This window comes from Ictalurus punctatus, chromosome 28, assembly GCF_001660625.3.
Source record: "Ictalurus punctatus breed USDA103 chromosome 28, Coco_2.0, whole genome shotgun sequence".
NCBI classification, from domain to species: domain Eukaryota; kingdom Metazoa; phylum Chordata; class Actinopteri; order Siluriformes; family Ictaluridae; genus Ictalurus; species Ictalurus punctatus.
This window is the reverse complement of record NC_030443.2, coordinates 14,218,458-14,244,766: the sequence shown is the minus strand read 5'-3', so window position 1 is coordinate 14,244,766 and position 26,309 is coordinate 14,218,458. Positions and strand designations below refer to the sequence as shown.

General features: G+C 38.1%; 2 protein-coding genes across 5 annotated transcripts in view; both read right to left on the bottom strand.

Annotated features, from left to right (window-relative positions):
* Positions 1–298: 298 nt before the first annotated feature.
* On the bottom strand, positions 299–22,256 carry poldip2 (polymerase (DNA-directed), delta interacting protein 2). Of its 4 annotated transcripts, none has more exons than XM_047151811.2 (12): positions 22,032–22,256; positions 19,903–19,984; positions 18,976–19,073; positions 18,483–18,582; positions 18,119–18,194; positions 16,227–16,334; positions 14,776–14,912; positions 13,918–13,944; positions 13,665–13,790; positions 12,218–12,297; positions 10,753–10,909; positions 299–2,579 (listed from the first exon to the last, which is right to left on the bottom strand). In XM_047151811.2, exons 1-11 carry the CDS (start codon positions 22,211–22,213, stop codon positions 10,780–10,782), a joined length of 1,146 nt encoding a protein of 381 aa, XP_047007767.1. In that variant the 5' UTR covers positions 22,214–22,256; the 3' UTR covers positions 299–2,579; positions 10,753–10,779. The 4 variants fall into 4 exon arrangements, with proteins under 4 accessions (XP_047007767.1, XP_017315805.1, XP_017315806.1 ...); XM_017460316.3 differs by having other exon boundaries at positions 19,903–19,978; positions 22,032–22,255; XM_017460317.3 differs by lacking the exon at positions 10,753–10,909 and having other exon boundaries at positions 22,032–22,254.
* A 3,514-nt stretch (positions 22,257–25,770) lies between these two features.
* sebox (SEBOX homeobox) overlaps positions 25,771–26,309 on the bottom strand; it is a 2,750-nt gene continuing 2,211 nt past the window's right edge. The window contains exon 3 of the mRNA XM_017459517.3: positions 25,771–26,309. This exon is cut by the window's right edge and continues 296 nt beyond it. Coding sequence (XP_017315006.1) covers positions 25,943–26,309 — 367 coding nt within the window. The 3' untranslated portion in view covers positions 25,771–25,942.

Genomic DNA, 26,309 nt, shown 5'->3' with positions numbered 1-26,309 from the left:
TAAATAAGCCCCGGCATATCTAAACTTAATATCCCATGATTAGTTTAAGTGGTAGAGAAACATGTACACATTTCTTACTATTGATATTTTAAGTAATTCTAATATTCTTATTTTCTTGAAGCCTGGAGTTGACTGCAATGCCTTCAAATGAAAGGTGACATGTCCGAACTCATGGTCCTTGTTTTGTTTTGTATCTAATATCTTATGGACTACTGACAAAAAAAAAAAAAATGAAATCAATGTCCAAGTGAAAGACTTACAGTTGATATTCATAAACAGTAACACTGAAATAAATGTGTGAGGTGTTTTCACCGTTTATTAACCGGATCTTTATTTGCGTAAAGTTTTTTTTTTAAAACTTACATCCTTCGTAAAAGAACAAAACTGAACAGGAAGTGAAATTTGAGCTCAAATTTAATTTCCATCATTGTGATTAAGTACTCAGAAAAATGCATAGGTAAGAGTTTTCCCTTGTACACGCAAACAACTGTTACTGCAACTCCCCGTGATGTACAGACACATCCGGAAGATATCATAGCGTAACATCTTACACATACACACGCACTCTCACGACCTTGAACAAAGATCTGCTCACATTCATGGGGAAGACAGAAATCAGACATTCAGAAAAGAATATCAAACACACAACATGTAAAATTCACCAATACCCCAGTGAGGGAACTGTGATATCATGAAGTGCACTCAGAATTTACCCGAATAACAATTATTGACACGGGAGACAGACTGTAAACATTTTGGATTAGTCACATTTCTCTCTCATTCATTCTCACGCCAAATACGACGGGCTTCAAACATTCGAACAGAAAACGGCTTCCAGAAACACACCAACATGTTTATATGAAAATATTTTCACTGCGCGTAATGATTCCGGTTCTGTATTTTTATTATTTCTGTGAGAAATCCCGGTTGTGTGGCACAATAACATCATTGTTTTCGTCACCTCACACAGAACACACACACACCCCTATTACACACTATTACTCAATCATGCAAACGTCTGGTCATCTTTTATCCTAAATATCTACAGAGTTTAAATCCAAAACAAACCTTAAGTAAGCTCATCCTGCTAAGCAAAACCTTCTGTAGGTCTAGGTCGTATTGAAAACTGTTTTGCTAGGGGCAAGAGTACCGGATTTATATAGGAGCTTCAAAAATGTTAATAAAATGTGATAATCATACAGCCATACTGGCTCACACCAATGGATGTCGAATCACTCAAACAAGTAGTCTAGGAGAACACCACATCCTGTACATGTTCGCGTTTCCTCTGCTCGAATACACCCCCTTCAACTCTGTTAACCGTATTTAAACAGGCTTGGACACTCGGCTGTAGAGCGAGCTCTTTATAGATCTGGTCTTCCACCAAGAAGTCACTGTTCTCCATCTTCACATTCACACGCTCGTGTCTTGGTTGAGTCTTGTACTGGTGTCTGGACCATGATGCTTGGTGATGGAGGGGTCAGTGTCAGGCTCTGAATTTCTGCCAAGCGTGAACGAGTGACATCAGGAAGAAGCTGAATTCAGCGTCGCTGTGAGTTGAATCAAGTGTGATAGAATGGGGAAAATACTGAAAATGTACAGAACGGGGGGGTTCTCCAGAGTACTGACGCTTTTGACGAGCATAAATTACCATATAGGATTTCATTCATTGTTTGTATTGTGGTTATATTTTCAAACACAAACATACTGCATGATGGCACAAATTACGACTGATCCGTCAGAAAAAGCCAGCATCAAATAGCAAGCCTTTTCATCACGTACGCGATTCAAAACTTTCATCCTAAGGACTGGAGACAGACGCGTGTCCCATATATACACAAACTGCATCCGCTCTCCAAGCCTGCGAGTCTCTGTGACTGAAAACGCTCCTGTGTTGGAAATGAAGCCTACAGGAAGACGGATGAGAAATTCGACGATAAACTACACTGAAACGCTGGGAAAGAAGAAAACTGCTCTAGTTCCATCAGTTCAGTAAACTGGATAAGGAAAATGTCCAATGAAACAAAGGACGCAAGATTACAAGGAAGGGAGCTGGAAAAAGAAGATGGACAAAGTAAGACCCATGTTTGCTTGAATATGAAATGCAAATGACACCTCTTTAATTTAACATCCATCAAAAGCTTGGGACTGAAGATGTTTTGTTAGTGCAAAGAGTTGTAATTTTTTTTTTTTTTTTTTAACCCCCACCCCCCACCAAAAGAAACTGTGCATAATGTATACGTCTCACAATGATGTGATTTGTTATTATATAACATCTCTATAGTTAAGTGATGGGATACAGTATTGAACGAGTGACAGTGTGAGCCAATCAGTCTCAAGAAAAGTCCAGGTTTACTTGAAGGATTGGGATGACTAGATGATCCTTCAATCATGATCCGAGATCAGATTTTATCCTCCGAGTCGGGGTTTAAATGCGGGATGGACAGCAGTTTGTTCAGCCTCTCTACCAGTTGTATCCTGCAGGGGGAGACTTGTCATCTTTGTTGCTCTCCAGGGAGAACGGAGGGATGCGCACGTCGAAGTGTGAGCCGTCAGTCCGCTCGATCCGGAACGTCCCCCTGTGGTGAAAAATGACAGTTATAAACCTAAATGTGCTTTATACACACAAAACACACACCGATGAAATTCACTTATTTAAATGTAAACACAAATCTGTGGCCTTGGTGATATGAGGTATAAAAATACAGGAAGCAAGTCAAATCAAAACATAAATGAAAAAATAACCCGGTCATATTTTTTTTAAATGACATTTGTTCAGATATCTTTACCTGGAAAAATGGATGCAACAAGATGCGGAGCTAAACAACGCGATATGATATACACAGTTCTCTAAACTAATCTCTTAAGCTGGATTTCTAGCTTTCAGCATCTGAGGCGAAAACTGTAAACACCTGAAGGTGATTGATATCTCTGAGCAAAGTCTTACAAAAATAAGAATAATTCTCTACTTTCTAATACACTATCAGTGTATCTCTATTAGTCAAATAAAAATTTTTAAAAAGTTTCTCTCAAGAGTGTGATTCACATTTACACTGAGCAGGATTCACAACAGAAATGAGAAAGAATTGAAATTGAAAAAAAAACACACTTTATTAGTTTCAAAATAAAAACAGTGTCTTCGGTATGAATCGTGTTAACATGCTGATTATGTCCAAATGACATCATCTAGTAAACAGTCAACAAAATTCATTAAGCAGTTACTATAGAAACAATGAGGTAATAGAGGAGAGTGTTAATATAAACCTGTGCTTTGTGACCAGCATTACCGTCAGAGCTGCTGTTACATCAAATGAAATCAACACCTGACCAATCAGAATCGAGAGTGCCACGGTATAGAATGTATAAAAAGTTATCCAATTCCACTGCACTAATTTGATTGGACAAGCGGCGTTCCAATAGCGCTTATATTTGATATAACTGCACTGGGGCTTTTCACTGTGTGCATCACTCCGCTCTTCTGCATTCGCTAGATAAAATCAGTTCTAACGACAGTTCAAGCATTTACTACAGTAAAGTTAGCAACGTCATCAGTCGACATGGTAAATTATACATTTTTCATGATTATAAGTTTTATCTTATGAAAGGTTATGAAATCTCATCAGATGAAGTAGAATTTCACTGAAAACACAATTAACGGGAATGTACAAATCAGTGTGAGCTAAGCCAGTTAGCTGACTGGCTATAAAGTGAGTCTAGCTTCTTTTGGATACATTTCTTCTAGCAGCGCAGAAATAAACAAAACATTTGGCCATGTTTTGTGAAATGCCACTTACTGACTTACTTACTTACTGACTTATTATTATTATTATTATTATTATTGCTGTTTCTTGTTTATATAACTAATAAACAAAAGCAATATCGCAGTTACAATTATGCGGTTATACCGAATATCAAGACGGCTGTTATTAGCTACGGCCGAATCACAGCTGTGTGATTTTTCCGTTTTTACCACACTCTAGCTTGTGTGATATTGCTTGATTAAAATCTAATCAAGACTGAAATAGTCTCAGAGTAGCCCTGCATTCACACCGGCCAGCAAAAGGTGACCTTTGAATTGAGATTTTCTACATTTCATGCAAATTAGTTAAAATGCTGTAAAGCAACAAACTCGAAAGGATCGGCTGTAAATTCAGTCCCCCCTCAACAGTGTTTAGCACAGAACAATGGAAGAGACAAACCTAAAGTGATCAAAAAGTCCCTACAATATACTGAATGCGTTAGATGTGAATCAGCAAGAACTGATCTTAGATCAACACATCCTGTTTATATTGTTCCATAATCAACTCGCATTCAGTAAACGCACAATACTACACAGATCAGCCAGAACATTAAAACCACCTGCCTAATATTGTCTAGGTCCCCAATGTGCCACCAAAAAAAGCTCTGACCCGTCGAGGCATGGACTCCACAAGACCTCTGAAGATGTACTGTGGTATCTGGCACCAAGACGTTACCAGCAGATCCTTTAAAACTCCTGTAAATTGCAAAGTGGAGTCTCCATGGATCGGATTGCCCGAGGATTGTCCAGCACATCCCACAGATGCACGATGGCACCGATATCATAGCCAGCATGACCCTGTTGCCGCTTCACTGGTTGTCCTTCCTTGGACCACTTTTGCTAGGTATTAACCACTGCATATTCACCCCACAAGACTTGACGTTTTGGAGATGCTTCGATGCAGTCATCTAGCCATCACAATTTAGTCGTTGTCAAAGTTGCTAAGATCTTTACGCGCGCACATTTTTCCTGCTTCCAACACATCAACTTCGAGAACAGACTGTTCACTTGCTGCCTAATATATCCCACTTCTTGGCAGGTGCCATTGTAACGAGATAATCAATGTTATTCACTTCACCTGTGGTTTTAATGTTATGGCTGATCAGTGTATAATGCAAAAAAAACAAAACAAAATATTTGTCTTAAAACACTGACAGTTTTCACGAAGACTATAGGACTCTGTCCATTTCTGATCATCAATCCTCCAGAACAATTGTACATCAGGAATACTGACATTCCTCCAAAATGGATCTCACTGGACAAAGCAGAAGACCCAAATAGCTTGTATTGCATTAAGAAGTCAGATGTAGCTCAATGCAAACTACATTGTGTGGGTATACGACAAGGGTGGACAAATCATAAATTTATCAGCTAGCCCACTGGGCAACTTAAAGTACACGTGCCGTTCAGTCACTGGAAACATATGACTCGGCTAAAGTGGTAGCTAACATAATATAACAACGTGGTTATATAATTTGCTAATCAATTGCATTAAATACACATTAAGAGAAACGAACAAGTTTATGATTATTATCCTCATCTAACAAAGCATCTATGAGAGGTGGTGTTCTTACTTTACATCGCACGTAAAACACATTTGAATGCGACTTTATTTTCTCCTGATGTTTAATGGCGACATGATTGCATGTTGCGCTAGCGGGAGAGTTATATGATGCTTTGTGCTGCACTTTATTTGGCTCGGTTTAAGCAGCGGTTCCACATACGCGCATGTTCCTCATTCTGTAACGCGTGCACTCTAATTAATCGCACTTATAAACACCGTTCCGCTGTCAATCTCGGCCGATGTGTGTGTTGCAGCAGGCGGTGGGACATCTTTAACGTAGCTACATCCCAAATGAAAATTTCTGTCGATAAGGAGGGGATTTTTTTTTTTCTTCTTGTTTGAATCTACTTCTGCCAGGCAATAAATAAAAAAACTAATTGCACGGACATGAAACCTGCACGTTCCAGGCGCCTGGGCTACTGATTTGTCCACCCCGATGCTAGGCAAATTTTACTGGGAACTATTAAAAAATGAAGAACATACTGTAACAGATGATCAAAATGTGCTACCTGTGACAGAACATGAGGATAAAATTGTAAACGTCAAAACATTATGACCTTAAACCTTAAAAATCATGAATATCCAACAGTAATATTCACATTCTCTGTCTTTTTTTTTTTAAACAAAATATTCAGCAACTGCCTGTGTATTTGCCAGGGAGCAGGATTACACGCCTGACAAGGGTCTTAGAGGTCGAATTAGAGAATTTAAAAAAATACAAAAAAAAAAAAAAACCCCACACCAAAAAAAAAAAAAAAAAAAAAAAATGCAGTATTTAAAGCAAAAAAACAAAACAGAGAGGGCATAGGCAGTGAGGCCTGTAGTGAAGGATAACTACAAGATACATAAAATGGTGCACACTCAGGCAGGATTACAGGAACTACAACAGGACAGAGAATGTGGTGGTGTGTGTATCGCAGACTAGTCTGGGTCAGAAGAGGAAGGAGTAAGGGCTGTCCTTGTGCCCGTGGCTGGCCAGAGAGAAGGAAGGGATAGGCACGTCGAACATGCTGCCACTGGGCCTCTGGAAGGTGAACATCCCCCTATGGAAGGTGGAAACAACCAATCAACAGCTGCCTGGCAAGTGGGAACAAACGGGACAAAGCCAGATCATCATCTGACCGGCGCAATCTTTTTACTCTCCCTCCACACGAGTCTTTATATGTTGTTACAGATGTATGAATGAATCTGTATGCATGTGTGCTTGGGAATACAGTAGAGTGCATAACTTTTAGGCAAATTTTAAAACAAAATTCCCCATTTTATTCTTTTCAAAACAGGTTACATTCAGCAGCATTTTGAATTCAAAGCTGGTGACTCCAACTTCCACAAATGAAAGCTAACCGACAAACCTTTCAAAAGTAATTGTACATCAATTCAATGCTGACATTTTACCAAGCACCAATCTATAGTCGATATAGTCAAATTGTTCTACGATTTAAAATCAGACATTTCGTCCATATGCAGCTTTGGACATTTTCAAGACATCGTGCGCACATTTAGATAGTAATTACGTCTCGTTTTATGTTTCGACGCTTTGTAGTAACATTTTGTTTTAGCCCTGCCCCCTAAGCTCTCTGCAGCCAACCACTTGGCCACGCCCCCTGAGCTCTGTGGATACATCTGCTTAGATCGCACTCCTCAAAACGTAACGAAATCGAGTTGTTTAAAAATGCACAACTGCGATTCGTAATCAACCTGAGCACTGCACATCTGTAAATTATGCTGTGCAGAATCTTACGTTACAATGAAAAGGCCAGATTTACAAAGATAAACATAGGATACGCAATTTCAACCGTTACGATGCCATCACTGCACTGACGTATAATTACTTTTGACAGTAACATATTTCCATAAACCTTAGGCAAAGGTGAACGCACACTCAAATAACACGAAAAACAAGCTTCACAGAAGGAACCACAAGGAAGGATCGGTGTAGAGAATTGTACCCATTCCTATATGTATACAAAAACAATGTGATGATGCAATCTACAAAATGTGATTATAAAGATGGAGATCAAGCATCAAGATGTAATTATCTGCCTTAACTGGTGTGTAGACCTCACCTGGCATATCTCAGCATATACTGACTGAAGTTACCTTTATAAAAATAAAACAACAATACGTCCATCAATACAGACTTTGTGCTTCCTATTGCTTGTGTGAGATGATTTGGTTACATGCCATCTGAAGCAAAGTTCCTGTATGGTAAAAATCTGTATCGTTTACATTAATGCAATTATTTACAGTGGTATTTACATTCTCAAGTGTTTAAAAAATGGTGGTGAATAAATAACAATGCTAATTTGATAAATGTGTGGCGGCCTGGGAGAAGAAGTGAGAAAATCGCAGTTATAGATTTCATTTGTCAATATTTTGACAGCAGGCAGCTGATTATAAAATCATGTGTTTGTATGATGATTTTTGAAAATGTAGGTTTTTATTTCTGTGTGTTTTGGCTTTCTGTCCACACAAACATGGCATTTTGGGAAGAACAAAAAAAAAAGTTTTTTTTAAAAACGACCTCCGAACCGTCTACAAACTGTTTTCACAGGTTTCGTGCAGATGGAAATGGTTCTTAAAATGCCGATGTCACAGCGTCAACCTGTGCATGCCCGTTGTGGTTTTTATGAATGTGTTAGTACTCTGCTGTTTCTATTATTCCTTATTTTTTATAAAATTGTTGCAATTTAATTTTCGCTTTTATTTTACTGTTACACTTTTTCATTTTAGAACTGCATTTCGCCTCTTTTCCTCTCGATACGCATGATCTTAACATTATACTCGAGACATTTAACAAGTTTGTGACATGCCAGCCATCACCGGGCTGGCCTGCTCAAGTCAATCCATTTTTTTTTTTTTTTTGCGATTTTCATCTGGACGAAGTTATTTTCGAAAACTATTCACGTGGACAGGAATTACTGTTTTAAACAACAAGGTAAAAAGTAAGGGCCTCATTCATCAAGCTGAAAATGACCGGAGTTATGCATAAATTATTCGTACAAGCGTTTACACTATAGAATTCAGTATTAACGAAAATCCAGTAAATCCAGAAAAACGTTCATATTTTACTCATGCTCCCGTGTGTGCACGTTTACTCATAAGGCTGCAAACTAACGTAAACCTCGACTTGATTTACTCCGAATCATATCATCTGTACGGATTACTGCATTTTTATATACATGGAATATACTGTCGAGTTTAAATTGCTTCAAATCACCCTTATCCAGAGAGACTTATAGAAATGATTTGGGGTCTCTATCAAAAACACATCCTCATGGGGACTAAGAGTACCATCGAGAAGGTTTAAATGTCTCAACTTTAAGGGTTTATATATATATATATATAAAATTAAATATTTTTATTAGCAGTAATTCAAAATCATTTCCACATTTGTTTTTCAGGCTTTACCTTGATCAACAGTTTTGTGCTGCCGGCTGTCTATGTACTTTTACGTATTGTAATTTTTATAGTAATGATTTTTGGATCATTACACGCCAGTGAGCTGTGTCATGCACGTTTGGTAATTTACAGGTGATTGGCGTTCATCAACATCACACGCAATACCAAGAAAATCAGCGTTTTGTTTGGTTTATGCAAACATTTACGCCCAAACATACCGATAAATGAGGCCCTGTGTTTTTACAAACATCCACAAAGAAGTCAATTCCGTCTGTATTCTGAAGATTATGTTCATTTTGCTACGACATGTGACTCAACAACGTGATCAAAGCATGAAATATATTCACGCTTTCTTAAAGTAGTGATGTTAAAGCGTGTTACAGGCAGAAAAACACAATTTCGGTTAAAACGTGATTGTTTTTTCTTGTTTGCCGGAATTCAGTCACACCGATATCCGACATATATTATAATTGTATATAATAAAGTAATTATACACAATAAAATTACTATTATCTAGCATCTACCTGGAAAATATAGATTTTTTTGCCATTTGTACATTTATAAAACTACATGTAATATTAATTGGTGTATTGATTGGCTCTTAGTTAATGAGTTGTTAATGGGTGCTTGGTTATTGGTTAAATTGTTTTTCTTATTATAATGTGTTATAATGTATATACCACAAATATAACTCCAACTTAGTTTCACAGCATGACATTAAATACAGCTCAAGATAACCAGTAAAACCTTAAGATAAATTAAAAGGAAATCATGTGTTAGACTCGTAAGAACATGCTAGTTTTAAACAAAGACTTGCACTCTGCATTGCTGTGTTATACTGGGAAACAAAAACGACCTCAAGCTCCTAGTTAAGGGAGTTTTGAAGTGTTTAAAATGTTGTTTCTGATCGTTCCTGGACGTTCTGCTGAGTGTTTAACATTCAACACGTACAAGCTTGGTGCTGATCTAGAATTTGCAAAGTGCTGGGAGGTTTTAAAGTCAAGTGCAGGAGAGAGAGTGCTAGAGATTAAAACTAGTCTGAAGTTTAGGAACAGACTCACTGATGGATCATAAAGAAATACTTTACCAAAAAAAAAATAGTGACACGAGGCATGATGGGGCCCAGTTAATGTGAACTCGTGCACTTTTTATTTATTTTTTTTAAGTTGCTGTAGGTAACATTTAAACCTAGTCGAGCCTAAAACATGAGCTCAGATCTAGATTCAACTCTCTTAAAGCAAAAAACGACATAAAATATGTTAAACGCTGCTCACTGATATACCTTAAGGATGCAAGTAAATTTGTTAAGTTAGATTTTTCAATTCCAAATAACATTGCATGCTTTATTTGGTGACTTGAAAGCAAGCGAGGAAATCCACGCTAATTGGTGAACATCATGGGAGGAAACTGAAAAAGAGCTCCGATTGGCATCATTTAATTACAGGAATAATATACTAATGGTATGAAGAGTGTTTGGTGTTATTTTATAAACTTTATCCTTCCCATACATGTATGAAAGCTACAGCGAGATGGGAGGAGCGATGGCAGAGAGAACCGTAACACCCCTAATCTTCAGCATTGTTCAACTGCTAAAAAGATGGATATAAATAAATAATAAAATAAAAGAGCCTGCATGTAGTTTGAGTATAGTATTGACTATATGCTCTTGTTGAGAGGTGGAGTTTATGTCTTATTAATAGTTTTTCGAAATCTAAATTACACTATTTGACATTTGTCTTTTAAAAAAAAGTGTATTTGTAAAAGGTTTAAGGTTTGCAGATTTGTTTCTCACAAATTGTTATTATTAATAATAATAATAATAATAATAATAATAATAAAAGGAATAATAATAATGCATTGATTAATGCACACGGGGGCAAAATAGAGCTGAAGTTAGAGCGCAGTTAAATAATGGGACAGGGACATGTTGTTGAAGATGCAGGACAGGAGGACAGCCTGAGCTTGGCAAGGGTTTGGATAAGCACACCAGGGCAAGGCTCTGGGCTCTGAGCTCTTAAGCCAGCGAGGAGAAGGGGCCAGGCAGGAAGCTGTTGGGCATATCGTCCTTCTTGCTTTCGAGAGAGAAGGGAGGGATGCGCACATCGAAGAATGTGCCGTTGTGCCTCTCGAACCGGTAGGAGCCCCTAGAGGGGGCAGAGACACAAGAGGACGCACAGTCAGAGACCCAGCGCCTCGGCCCCCAGTGGCTCGGCCACTCGATTATAAACATGATCAGCAGATACACATTCGGTAGCAAACCATGACCTGATAGAGACACACATTATTCAAAAACACGGACCTTCAACTACAACTGGTTTAAAATACGTACAACACACGTCCATTCAAAAGAGATCTACACATTAAATACACCAAATCCATTCATTCACTGCATGTGAATGAATAAAATATCCAATTAAGAGGCTATGGCAGCAATCCAAATTCATGCAGGGCCGGCCCTCTTTGGCCCACCTTATTATAGATGCAGCATCTCTGGTCTGGGCCACAGAACCATTGTCCCGATACACACACACTCATTTATACACACACACACACACAGTTTGCCAATGAGCATATACGCTAACAACAGGCCTTTTGGAATAATGTGCCCTGGACAAACGAATCAAAGATAGAGTTGTTTGGCCGCAATAACAGCAGACATGTCTGGCGCAGACCAAAGACAGCTTTTCAGGAGAAGCACCTCATACCAACTGTGAAGCATGGTGCTGGAAATGTTATGGTTTGGGGTTGCGTCGCTGCCTCAGGGACTGGACAGCTTGCATTCATTGATTCAACTATGAATTCTGCATCATATCAAAGAGTGCTTGAAGATAATATGAGGCCATCTGTCTGAAAGCTGAACCAAAAGTGGACCTTTCAACAGGATAATGATCCTAAGCACACTAGCAAATCCACCAAGGAATGGCTCAAAAAGAAGAAATGGAGGGTTATGGAATGGCCTAGTCAAAGCCCGGATTTGAATCCCATTGAAATGTTGTGGGGGGATTTGAAATGGGCAGAACATGCCAGAAAACCCTCAAACATCTTGCAACTGAAAGAATATTGCACGGAAGAGTGGTCCAAAATTCCAGCGATCCTGGTGGACAATTATGCAAAACACCTACAAGATGTTGTTTTTGCTAAAGGGGGCAATACTAGCTTCTGTGGCCAAGGGTGTACTTACTTTTTCCACAGAAGAATATCACATGTATTGATATTTCTGTTAAATAAATGATTGAAAAAGCTCATTTTCCTTTTCAGTTTGTTCAAGTACATCAGCTTATTCATAGGCACTGTTTCAAAGATGATCAAATGTTTGCTTGTCCCAATGTGTCAATTTCCATGGGGTGTACTTACTTTTTCACATGACTGTATATATACACTAGTTTTCCTCATCATGCATTCTAAAGTATATGTGGATGACTTGACATTTTGCATGTGAATGTAACACTCACCACATGTGTCCGCTGGGGGCCTGTAGTGAGACGTGACTGCTGTACTGGAACGCTGGCTGCTCTTTGGACAATACAGGCTCCTATCACACACACACACACACACACACACACACACACACACACACACACAGAGAGAGATTAAGTTATGTACTTTATTTATGTATTCTTTGCAGCAGAACAAAACTGATCAGTTTCTAACGATGTAATGTTTAATCAAGAATGAAAGTAATACAAACAACACCAACAGATCATTTTTGTTTCTAAACAATAAAACACACCTGTAATGGTGAGTCTGTACATGATCACCTGACAAAACATTTTATTCTCTGAGTGAGCATTATATAATAACCTGGCAGCTCATGGAGGCAGCTCAGAGTGAGAATAGCTGTGATCCTGCTAGGGGAAAAGTTACTGGGTAAAAGGTGAAGATCTATAAAAGGGAAAATCACTGCAATTCATTTTTCTCTGTATTATTAACCTCTGAACTGTGCTTGGAGACAGCCTTGACACCTCACAGGTTATTATTAATCCCAAATAATACAATTACTAATATATTTTTTTAATTTTCTGATTTTTAAACCCTTATTTGTAATGGAACATTAAGCCATTTTACGTCAATTAGAAATGGTTGATGGTTTCCAAACAAACATGTGAACACCGCAACACAATGAGCTTTCTGAAGCATGTTTCTAACTACATGGAAGATGACATCATTGTGATGGACTGGCATTACCATAAAGTTGCACTCCCCTTTCACTTGCCTCGCTTTGCTAAATCTGTTGAACCAGTCATCTCTTCCTGTGCCCCATACTATGTGAATTTCAAATCCTCAAGCAACAGATCAGCACAGGAGGCAAATATTTTAAAATAAACTGCAAGTTTGATCCTGCACTTGCATACATTACAGAGATTGCACACACCCCATTGCACACATATTACCTCTTCTCTGGACTACATTTCAGTAGTTCTTTTTGGCAAGGGGGGGGATTCCCCCCCCTTTACTCCCTAATTTGGTCTTGGCCAAATACCACCAAACATCCAGCTCAGATCTTACGACAGATACACAGCTATCAGCTGAAGAGGGTGAAGGCTAACATGTGCTTCTTTCCAAACACATAAAGCCAGCCAAGTGCATCTTTCCTAACTGCTGCACATGCTGCAATGCAAAGTGGCATACCTTATCTCACAGCCACCCATGATTAACTAGTGTCCCTGTGATTGACAGGAGAGACAGAGAGAGAGACAGAGAGAGACAGAGAGAGAGAGAGAGAGAGAGAGAGAGAGAGAGAGAGTGAGTATGACACTCTCCCACACAGAGAGTACAGCCAATTTTGCTCCCTTGGCTTCCAGCCACCGATGGCTACCAATCCTCGGGATTGGTGAGAAGTCGTGAGCTCCCGGCGATGTGTCGGCGAAAGATTTTTAGTCTTTCATTTCAGATACTCACCCGGCCCACCACTCCTCGGCCTCTGACTGTCTCCAGCGTTCCTGACAGGCTGAAGATCCTCCAGTGTCGTTCTCTCAGCTGCACCACCTCGCTGCCCATGTTCTCTAGACGGATGCAGTAACGCCACTGGTTCACAAAGCACACGCATATGGCATTGATAAACACAAATGCAAAACATATAAAGAACTGAGTTCTTAATAGTTTGGTGAATTTGGTGTAGAATAACTTTAGATAATCACAGCATTTAACTTACCCAGTAAACATGTGAATTCTGTGCTTCCTGTCAGATTCAAAAAAATAAAAAAAATTTTTAAAAAAGAGCTTTAGCAATAGCAAGAAATTAAAAACTTTTACTCATAAGCACATCGCTAAAGAGATGCAGGAACACGAAGATTTCAGATGCTGCTGATGAAACTGCTGTGTGTTCGCACTGCTTTAAAGTGCACCTATTATGGTTTTGAAGTGTGTCAAATTTTGTTTTAAAGGTCTCATACAGTAGATTTACATGAATCCAAGGTCAAAAACAGTTTAATGTGCTCATAATTTAAATTGCAGCATTACATTTACCACCCCCCGTCACAAACGACTCATTCAACGATCCGTTCTAAAGGATTCATTCTAAACTCCTCCTTTCAGAGAGCATTCTCTGCTCTGACTGGTCAGATGATCCAGTCTGTTGTGATTGGTCTGTGACTGATCACACACTGTCAGTGTGTGTCGAAAAGGAAACGCCCACTACCATAACGAGTTTCAGCTCCATCTGTCAGCGAGCAGTCGATGAAGACCAGAGGCGAGGCTTTTGTTACAAACCTACGTCGGTTAGTACAGGAAGTGAGTCTGGAATTACTAACAACTCGTTTCAGCTGTTCAGAATCGATTCCTTCAATTTGGGAGTCGATAACTCAGTTTGTCGTGCTCTTTGATTTCTGAATATTTGCAGATGTTTTTACATTCCCAAACAGCTCTAAAACACTCTATGAAAGGTAATATTTGAAAAACCATAAGAGGTGCACTTTAACACTTTCACCAACAAGCCAAATCAGTTATGACAACTGAACTATACACTTTTCATAAACATTGATAAAGTATATTTTAGTGAGCACCGTCCTACCCTCATGCCCATGTAGAACGGGATGACGGTCACTCGGATATTCTCCGTAGTCTCTCTGTGGACATCGGACAACTCCAGCCACGGATGGTTCTTTTCCTGCCATGCACACAGTGTGTCTCTCGCTACAAATGGAGGCACTAACAGAACAAACAAACAAAAACGCAGGGGGAAGTTAGACAACAAATTTAAAATAACAATAAAATTTGGTTAATTATTACACATCTAGACAAATGCTAGAGATGATACAGTACTGTAGTTTTCACACTGGGCATGTTTACTGCGGTCCAAATCCAAGTGCAATTGTTCCCGATGCCCCCACAGGGTTGGTCTGGCTTCAGACTCACTTGATTCCAACAAACCCAGGTGCATTTGCATTCATCTTACATCAGCACAGACACGCATGGAGAACACAACACGACTCACCACATGTTATGTTTTTTAAAAATATTATTTTAGTGCTATTATGCGTAGCAGTGGACCTCTTCTGTATCCCACAAACTCCCCTGCCACTCATGGTACAGGTGTGTTGTGGAAACGAATGACATCGTCATCAGCTAAAACACATACGCAGGTTATTTTACTTCCTGAACAAGTGCGGACCCGAGTACGAGTTGCGTTCACTTTCACGGGCATCGGGGCTCAGTTCCAGTGCAACCGAAATCAGACCACGTCCTACAGGTAGTCTGGGGTTTGGTACCGCGGTGCCCCTTCCCGGTCCTCATGACCGCTTTCACATTACCAATTTTTCATGCCAACCATGCTCTGTTTCAGATTATCTACCAGTGTGAAAGCCCTCTTAGGCACCCTATTTTGTTTTAGTACATACATTGTTATAGATTTTTGTATTTTATGACTTCTACATTATCGAGTCAGTACAAAAACATTTTCGATTTCCAAGCATTAGTTTTCAAGCACAAATTTAAATGTTTGCATGTCAGTAAAGAAAGCAGCAGATTACATAAGAGATCACTCTTCAGACAAAAAAACAAACAAGCAAAAAAAAAAAAAAAAAAAAAAAAAAAAAAAAAAAAAAAAAACAACACACAATGAATTCTTTAGTGGGGGTTTTTATGTAGAAACATTTCATTATTTTTGAAGATATTTTCAGCATTTATTTGCACATGACTTTTGCACAGTACTGTATATCCACAATATAATATGATATTTAATAGATAATAAAATATATAGAAGAATAGAATGTATTAAAACAGATCTGGGTGTAGTCATAGCCGTAGACGTCACGTGACATTACAACGACTTGCTATAAGGATATGGCAAATTTAGCAAACATCCTAAATGACTACATTCCTGTAAATTAATTCTTAAGAAATCCCTTATTTATATAGTATCTGACTGTAATTTAACAAGTTCAAAGGGCTTTCAGGGACAAAAACAAGATTCTCAAAATAGACAATGAAAATGATTTTGAACTGTAATGACATGGTGAATACCTTTAGACGGGTTGAACATGAGGAACCTCTCAAACAGCTCGTGCTGAATGGGCACCTGATCTGTAGAATTATATGGCAGAATATCCTCATGGCTCACATAGTCTAGACCTAGACAAAGGGATACATAGGGATTTAACGCAGGCTAATCACAAAGACATGGCGCTCACAGCATTGCCTGAACGGTGGGTTCATATTATTATTCTTAATGAAAAACACAACAACAACAAAACAGTACAATGACAAACTCGCTTATATTAAACATAGAACTTCCGAAACCAAATTTCCCCCATCGTCGTGTCAGTCAGCTCGCCTCACTCTCGTCGCGTGATAAATGAAATCTGATCGGTGCTGTGACTCTGACTCGCTCGGCTCATGCTGAACTGAGCAGACGCGTTCGGGTTTTTAATTGTAGCGTCCGTTCTCTAACTGAACTAAATAATTTGTATTACTATCAAAAAGAAAATGACAGTGGGGGCGGTGCCACGGTGGGCAAGTGATGTAATCGGTGTGCGGCCGAACACCGTGTAACACTGACCATCGCAGCAAGCCTACTGTATGTACTACACAATGTTTACAATTACACTACTGTTGAATTCTTGAATCTGATCAGTCAGAAGGTGCTGGCTGTAATTCAAATGTTAATGCGCTCAGTCTAATATATGATTGTTTCTATAGTAACTATAATAAACAAATATTATTGTTTATATAAGTCAATCACAGGGTCTTGTATGGCAGACGCTCCACATGATCTAAGCCTAATTATAAATACATTAGAAGATTGGAATAGACAGAAGAGACAGGTCTTCAAATCACTGATATGGTGAATCGTTCTGTAAGGAGCTGTTTATTTAACATGTATGGAAGGAGTCTCCGGTGTCGGTGCTTTGTAGCAGTTTTCCGACATGAGAAGGTTCTTGGTAACAACAAGCTGTCTTACTGAGGGAACGACTATTTATAGCTGCTGTTACTCAAGTGAAAACAACAAGTATTATGCAACATTAAATGTGTATATATAAACATAGAAAGTAAAACACAGATACTAGTCCAGGCTCTTGTAATCTCAAAACTGGACTACTGCAACTCACTACTTTTGGGCCACCCAGCCAGCTCCATCAAACCCCTTCAGATGATTCAGAATGCTGCAGCACGCCTCGTCTTCAACCAGCCCAAGAGAACCCATGTCACACCCCTCTTCATCTCCCTCCACTGGCTTCCTGTAGCTGCCCACATCTAATTCAAGGCCTTGATGCTCACCTACATGACCTTGTCTGGAACAGCACCCTCCTACCTCAACTTTCTCCTGAAAGTTTACGTTCCCTCACGCGATCTGCGATCGATTAGCGACAGACGTTTAGTAGTTCCCACCCAGCGTGGCGCAAGGTCCCTTTCCAGAACCTTCACACTAACTGTTCCTCAGTGGTGGAATGAACTTCCAACCTCAATCCGGACGGCAGAATCTCTCACCATCTTCAAAAAACAGCTAAAGACCCGCCTCATCTGTGGACACCTAACCAACCCATCAAAAAAATAAATAAATAAAATTTTTTGCACTTACACCTCTACTCTGCGCACTTTGCTTCTTCTGGAACTCAATTAATGGATCTTGTATGGTAGCACTACTTGTATTGTTCTCTGCTTGATATATCACTTTGCTTGTATTTTTCTCATTTGTAAGTCACTTTGGATAAAAGCATCTGCTAAATGAATAAATGTAAAACAGACTTCAGGCAATGTTGTTATTGGAAAATAAATGGAAACTAATCTTCGGGATGGTAAAAGTAGCTCCACTTGTGTTTTACTCCTTATAGAATATGCGCTTTAACCGAGGGTCAGTTGTTATCGAGAACAACTGTTGCTTTATTGGGCTGCACAAGGAAGGTTGACATGCTCACCTGGAATAGCATACAGAGCCCTGCTGTCGTCATGATTGGCTAGAAACGTGACGGCTTCTGTCTGTGATCTCTGTGACTGTCAACAGAAACACATTTCATTAAAATCACCATTAGCTTAACTGACCTACAAAGTATTCATGTGGAAGTGAAACTCCTCCGAACATCAATATGACTGAAACCCTAAATGCTTGACTGTAATGGAATGCACTAATGCTGTGGTTTTCAGTCCTGGGGACTTGCAGCACTGCACATTTTGTACGTCTCTCATATCTGACACAATCAGCTGAATCTCTCTCCTAAGGAGCTGATGATCTGAATCAGGTGTTAAACAAAGGAGACATATGTACATGATGTGTGTACTTACTATGTGTGGACAGTCTCTGGTGTCAATGAGGACTTGATAGTATGTGTGTGTTTTTCCCTTCACCTCCTTTGACCCATGGGCTCCTGGAGTCTCTGGCTTACTGCAGGAAAACAACACAATCTCTTTCAAGTAATATTGGGTACACACAGTGAAAATGACATTTGTTCTCAAACCACAGCTGATGTTTGAGCTTCATGATTTGCGCTTATGATGTCAGCTTGGACATTCATGATTATAGGGGACGAAAACAATGGTCCTATTGCCATGCTGCTTATTATAGGCTTCAACAGAGAAAAAATAGAAAGGGGGGGGGGGGGGGGGGGGGGGCATTAATCAGATTTTGCATTTGCCCTCCTAATTTTAATATAAACCTATGAATCTGAATGCAACGTTCAAGTCATACTCAGGAGACATTTTCCTCAAAGAACAAATACAACAAGTACAGGCAGTGTGTGAGACATTTTGCTCAAAACCGATCAGAAATGGTGTTCACCTGTCAGATACTGGAGGGGCGACGTCACGGTCGTAAAGTCGAGCGTGCCAGGGGAACAGGACGATGCCTCTGTACCCAAACACACTGTGCAGGAACAACTGGAACAAACACACACACAACCTTTATCAAAACTAAGGCTGGACCTAATAAATTATTTGAAAATCAATTGCTCTATCGGTTATTTTTTAGTAATCACCTGCTTTTTAAAAATACACTCAATATCATAAATATTCATTTGAAATCTTTCTGTCCAGCATTTCAATTAACTAATGCTACTTGAGAACTCTTGACTAGGCTTAATTAAATAAGATAATAAATACAATATAGTATTACTGATATTATCAGACAAGAATTTTGTGAAATACTCACACTGACCATTTTTTTTTTCAAAAAAGAAACCCAAGTAAGTAATCCAATATAAGATTACATTATCCTGTACATTTCTTATTGCGTCCGCACACTTTTTTTGCACCTATATTTCCAATCAATAATCCAGTGGTCCATTAGGCGAGGGTCTTACCTGTATTTCAAAGCCCTGATTCTGTTTAATTCTGATGAGTCAAATTCAAAATAAAGGCCATTATCCACTGGCTGTCTCACTAAACGAGACACTCGGATGCTAAATTCATTTTGCGCAAAATGAATCATTTCCGGCATGTGGAATCGACTCCCAAGGTTTGGGGTTGAATCTTAGTTCTCAGTACCTAGAATCAGGGAATCGACTCCTTTGATAGCGACATGATAACTTTACACACACTACAGTATATATTAAAAATATACTGTGTACATTAAGAAAATGAAACTAACATTTATTAAATAGTTTACCTGCTTAAACGTTACTTGATTCAAACAGATTCGCTACTTGTGTGTTTCTGGTGATGCTACTCAAGTATGTGTAAACATCCCAAAGGATGTGTAAACCCTTACCTGTCCTGTTTCATATTTGCCGTTCTGCTTTGGTGCTTCAAACACTCCCACAGTCTCTAGCACCTTCCCTTCTGCCCTGTTACTGACCAAAATGTACAAGAGACACACAAAACCAACCAGAAAGATATGCCGTGAGTGACAAAACGTGAGTCACATCCGTAGAGGCGATACGTTATACAAACAAGTATGATACATAGAATACGTCTCATACACAAATACGAAAAGACATCAATATGGGACATAAGAACAAACACAGACAAGCTCACAATATAACCTTGGGATCATGAGGAAACACGGCACAGTGTCGAAACAATAATCTGAATCAAAACAACACACTTCAGTACTGATATAAGGATTAAGGATATCTTTAATCTGTGGATACATGCTCCAACACTGTATTATTACAAGACCTACAGTAGACCTTTGTTTTTGCTTTCTAAGAACTGATACAAATCAAATCTCAAGGTCCTAATCCGAGCGATTCCTACTAAACAGCCCATCGAATTTGTTTATGTACATGACAACAAATTTAAAAACAGAAAGAAAGAAAAACAGCTGTATCTGGCTGCGAAGTAGAGGATGGGTTTTCCCTAACTGGAAGGTTTTTACAAGGATGAGTTTCTACATGAAGGTATGAATGTGATTAGGCCTGTCATGATAATTACGTTTTCGACTTATCGTACGATATATGTACATGACCTCGATATTGCCCGTTGTGTTTTCATGGGTGTTTGTTTACATAACAATGAAGGTCACCAACATTTTATATTTTCTTACTGCTTCTGTCCTCTCGTATGCTCTAGGGCTGTCAAATTAAAATTCATCGAATTTAAGATTAAAAAAATGCACATTCAACTGCAAAAACTGTGCAGAGGAATTTAAGAGGTGTAGCAAGCATTAAATAAAACATACTTTGGTTGGGGGGGGCAAAAAACACGACACACAAGATATTAACCATGCACTAATGATATTTTTTAAAAGAAGAAAAATCTAGAAAGAATAGTTCTGGTGTTTCAAATAATCCAGTCCAAGTCAATAATGTCGGGGACTGAGCCGCTTACACTGAACAGTGAATGAACACAGATAAACTAAATTAATTAACCCACCCAAACGCATCCTATATAAACATACGAGATTAATCTGACATTTACACAACATAAACGTAATATAACCTGTACAAAATGACGCGAACGCACAAGTGAACTTGAACTTAAGTAAAGCGCTACAGTAGGTAAGTCACGTCGTGAATACGCTCTTTCCATAACAACGCACTAAAACACAGACAATGAAGAACTAAAGCATAAAAAATTCACAATATTGTCTTACAAATTTATATTTATTGTTTTGGTTGTGTGGTTTTAGACATTTCATTTACAATGTCTGAATACTTTTAGGAATTAAAAATTCCCTTCTCTTTGAAAGGGTGTACTTGCATGATTATACTATAATATTATATCAGTGGTATCAAATAATCTTAAAATGACAATAATATCGTTTAGCGCAATTATTTCTGGGACGATATATCGTCCAATAAAAGTAGCTATCGTGACAGGTCTAACTGTGATCAGGCTAAGCTGTGGGCCCAGCTATATATACACACACACACACACACACACACACACACACACACACTAACACCTTGGATACAAAGCTATCTACAGTTATAATATGTTTGCTTTGCCATACTCTAACTGCACTGGATCATGCACTAATCATAGCTTAGCATGATGCGTCCACTGACAAAGCTGCAGGGTAAAACGCATCGGATTGCATATCTGACATGACGGCTATCTGACCTTAGCTGGCGCATTTAGCTGCACGATTACACAACCATGCACTCCTTAGTTAGCATGTCAGCAGTGTTAGCGTAGCATATCCACATGGGAAATAATAATGTGCTCGATATTTCATACACTAGCTAAAGTTACAAAGCAAGCTGAAAGTGTAATTAACCATCATCAGCCCAGTGAAGCTGTATATATTACACGGTTATGTGCAATATCGCGTACTATCCCGTACTAAATAGTATGCAGTACTGTTGAACACACTACATACTCTTTAGTAGAGTAGGTGGTTAGCATGGATAACGCTGACTAGCATGCCATGCTAAAAACGGAGCAACTTCTTACCGGGACGACATGAACCGTTTTTGTTGTACATTCAGGAGACCACATGTGGAACACTGCAAGCGGCGTCTGTTCACTTCGTGTCTGCTGTTGAGTTCCACACCGAGTACCCGCAGAATGTGTTTGTTACTAAACTTATTAACAGTAGACAGTATCCCCCAGCTGCGTAACACACACGCCGCCATCTTTGTTTAACGAAATCAGTCCGAAACGCAAGCTGCTGACAAAAGGACACAACTCAAGTAGAAGTCGGATCTGAAATCAGCGTCAGACAGGGGAATTACATGCAATTATGTTGTAAAAGGAAAGTGATAAACTGATCTCAGGTCAGCCCAATGCGGCATTTACGTATGTGTATATGATTCTGCTTCAGGCAGATCTGAGATCAGTAACAGAAAGGTGACTTGGCGGCAATGATATTGTAAGAGAATGGGATAAACTGATGTCAGGTCAGCCTAAGGAGGTGTGCATATTGTGCTGCTATTTAATTGGAATCAAATACACATCCTTTAACCCATTTAATCCAAAATGTATCTCTGCTATATGACCTGAATTTTACTTTAAAAATTGTATTAGACTCAATTGTTTAAAGTGACCTATCATATCATATAACAAATAATTTCACCAGCTATAATTATAACAGAAACTAAGTTGTCTTTAATACATTGCACCATATTAAATGTAACTATACAAAATGTCACCTTTTATACCTCATATATTTTTAAAAAAGTGTACCAAAGTTTTACTTATAGCTATATTATGGCTTGGTAGGTATACATATGTCCTTTTATAGAGATTAAATTTTTTAAAATCATGCTTGAAGTTAATGTCGCTCGTAAAATGTTAACATGAAATCCTATACTGGAAGGATGTGCTTATCTTGTTAAAAGGTGGACAGAAATATTACACTCATGGTCAGTCTATAGGCCTCTATCATGGATCCCACTTTGGGAACCTGTGCTGGTTAACCTGGCTATAAGTATTATTTTCCTGTCCAGCTTGCAGAAAATAAACACATATCCCTCAGATATACCCAAGATTAAAGGATGTAGTCGCTGCATCTGGAACTCACACAGTCAAACTCACACAAAGGTATATCAGAGTAAGACTGTAGATTTGACACCCGGATTAGGGGATTTTATTTTATTTGAAGATTATTTCACTGTAGAGATTATTATGATACACAGTGATCAGTGTCCAGTAGATCGGGCAACCTGTGAGGTCTGGAGTCATATCTCCTCTGTAATAACCACAACTTTAATAAACCATCCAGATCCTTAAATCCACATGTAGCCTAAGCTCCTGATAAGCTGATAGGACATAGAAATTGTTTTTTTTTTAAACATATATTTTAAATTTTTGATATTGTTTGTTTGGAACATCCATTTATTGTATTTCCAAGAAGAAAAATAAATTATTAGACAAAAATCACCACTTATAGCTTAAGTTATAAAGGATTAAAAAAACAAAAACAAATACAGTAATACCTTTGGCAACAGAGGCAACACCTGTTCAAATATAAAAATGTTCTAGAACAATACATATATAATACATATGGCAGAGATTAAGACAAACACGCACATTTTGCATGTTAATGTATTTGAATTTGAAGAGAGAAAGGTCTCATTTAAACTAATTTATACTGTTGGTAAAAGTTGGATGGCATGAAACATTTATGGTGTATAATAACCATACAACCCGTACCAGGGTTTACTTTTAGTAGTAGCATCAAACTGATACATTACATTTGTAAATAAATAAATAAATAAAAATTAAACTTAAATATAGCACTGTACTGGAATGCATGCATGAGTTATATGAATAGGAAATGCTTATAATATATATTTTTTCATTGTTCATTTGTTAGGAGTTATAAATATTTTAGGTCATTCTTGACTTTTAGTATTTTATGTAAACAGTGTAGAAAATCTCCTTTTGCTGATTTTTATTAGCATTTTTTAATTAAAGTTTTCAAAAACATTAAAAAATAAAAATTTTTACAACAGTTTGCCAGATACCAACAGCATCTCTGATGGTATGGGGGTGCATTAGTGCCTATGGAATGGGCAGCTTGCACATCTGGAAAGGCATCATCAATGCTGAAAGGTATATACAGGTTTTAGAGCAACATATGCTTCCATCCAGATTCCATCCCAGCTTTACTTCTGAGAGACTCTGCCTCTCTAAGATACTCTTTTTTATACCTAATCACGTTACTGACCTGTTGCCAATTAACCTCCAGCTGTTTCTTTTTATTAACACTTACTCTTCCAGACTTTTGTTGCCCCATGCCAACTTTTTTGAGGCGTGTTGCGGCCATCAAATTCAAAATGACCTTTTTTTCTTAAAATGGTACATTTCCTCAGTTGAAACATTTGATATGTTTTCTATGTTCTATTGTGAATAACATATGGGTTTATGAGATTTGCAAATCATTGCATTCTGTTTGTATTTACATTTTACACCGTGTCCCAAATTTTTTGGAATTGGGGTTGTACCAGTGTTGTTTAATATTAGATTTTGATTTGAAGTTTCCATAACAGCAGCTCTGAAAGGATTTTTTTTTTTATTAATAATGTGTTCCTTCTAAAATATTTTTTTCTATATATTAATTTATATAGGGACTGTATGGGGAATCCTCCAAAGATTAGAATCTTTAGAGATTAGAAAGATTAGATGTAGAAATAACATGTATGTGTTGATATGGTGAAGCTTTCTATGAGAATTTTATTTGGAAGGAGTCTCCAGTATCAGTGCTTTGAACACAGGTAAAACTGCAACTTTAAGTTTTCCAAAAAAAAAAATTGGGAGGTGGGGGGGAGGGTCATAGGGAGCTTATAGCTGTTATAACATAAGTGATAACAGGACATAACTTGTTTTGTGCACATGCTAAACCATTTCAATGTGACTGTATGATGCTTTTAATCATTAAAATTATTATAGTAGCATTGGCAATAGCAAATTGCTGTTGTATAATAGGAATAAAACAGGTGACGCTATTGGAAAAGAATACATTTAGGAGTTTTAACGTTACCTTCATCACGCCACATGGTCATTGATTATTTTCCTATAACAGCACACACTATTATTTTTTTTATTCCGTACATAGCGGTGTCTGGCTTTTTGAAAACTATCCTTATGACATTTATTTAAATACAACATTTTTAAATGTAGCATGGCTCAACTGAGGTAAAGTCACTGGCTCTCTTCAAACAAAGAATTTGCTAAACTCATTTAAACAACCAATAAATCCAGAAAAAAAATTGCCTTGAAGTCTGTATTTGTCGATAGTAACTTCTATCCAATAATGTAAATGTTAGAAAACCAAGACAGTGTTTTATGTACAGTTTTATGGAAAGCATAAAAAGAAAAAACAGGAATAGGAAAAGACAGATTACGCACACACACATATACACATAAACAACTGAATAAACTGTTACTATATATACATATACATATACATATATATATATATATATATATATATATATATATATATATATATAGTAACAGTTTATTCAGTTGCTTATAGCTCTAACACAGATAGAAATGCCACATTTGATCATAAATATTCAATCACAAATATTTAATACAAACAAAAAGAGATTAGATAATACTTGAACATATTAGATCTCGAATGAGCCTGTGTGAATATTAAAAACAGAAGGAGATACTTATATCCCTGGTATTGTTTTCAATATTAGCGAAATATAATTTCCAAATATTGTACATTCAACTCAAATATAAAGACTGAATAATGTTGGTATTGATATTATAAAAGCTCGCAAAGAGCTTAGACAGGGCATGGTCCATGTTGCGTATATTAATAATAAAAACTATGTAAACTCTGTAGGATTGGGTTGAATGGGTTAGATGAATTGTTTTTAGTTCATTAGAAAATTCAGCAGTTGTAGTCAGAAGTCGGCCAGGTTGGTGACTACAGCAGCACTGTAGATCAGGTCAGAGATGTCTCCTAGGGAAGTCTGAGGGTAGTGCATAAGGGCCTGTCCCTGTCTGTGAATGCTTCCCTGCCAGCAGCTTTGTGCAGAGTGTGAAGGAACTAAGTGGTCCATGGGAACAGACGTATACCCACTCTGATTAATGTTACACTGAGGTTTCCCTGAGAAGCCTCCAGATGATGCTGCATGGGTGCCAATCTCAGCACACTCGCTCCACTGGTGCTGGGATAAGGAATGCATTGGCCTTGTCATCTGATCCATTGAGACATAGTGACTTCCAGCTGGTTTCGAGGGCTGGCTTCCCCAGGGGAGCGCTCCAGGG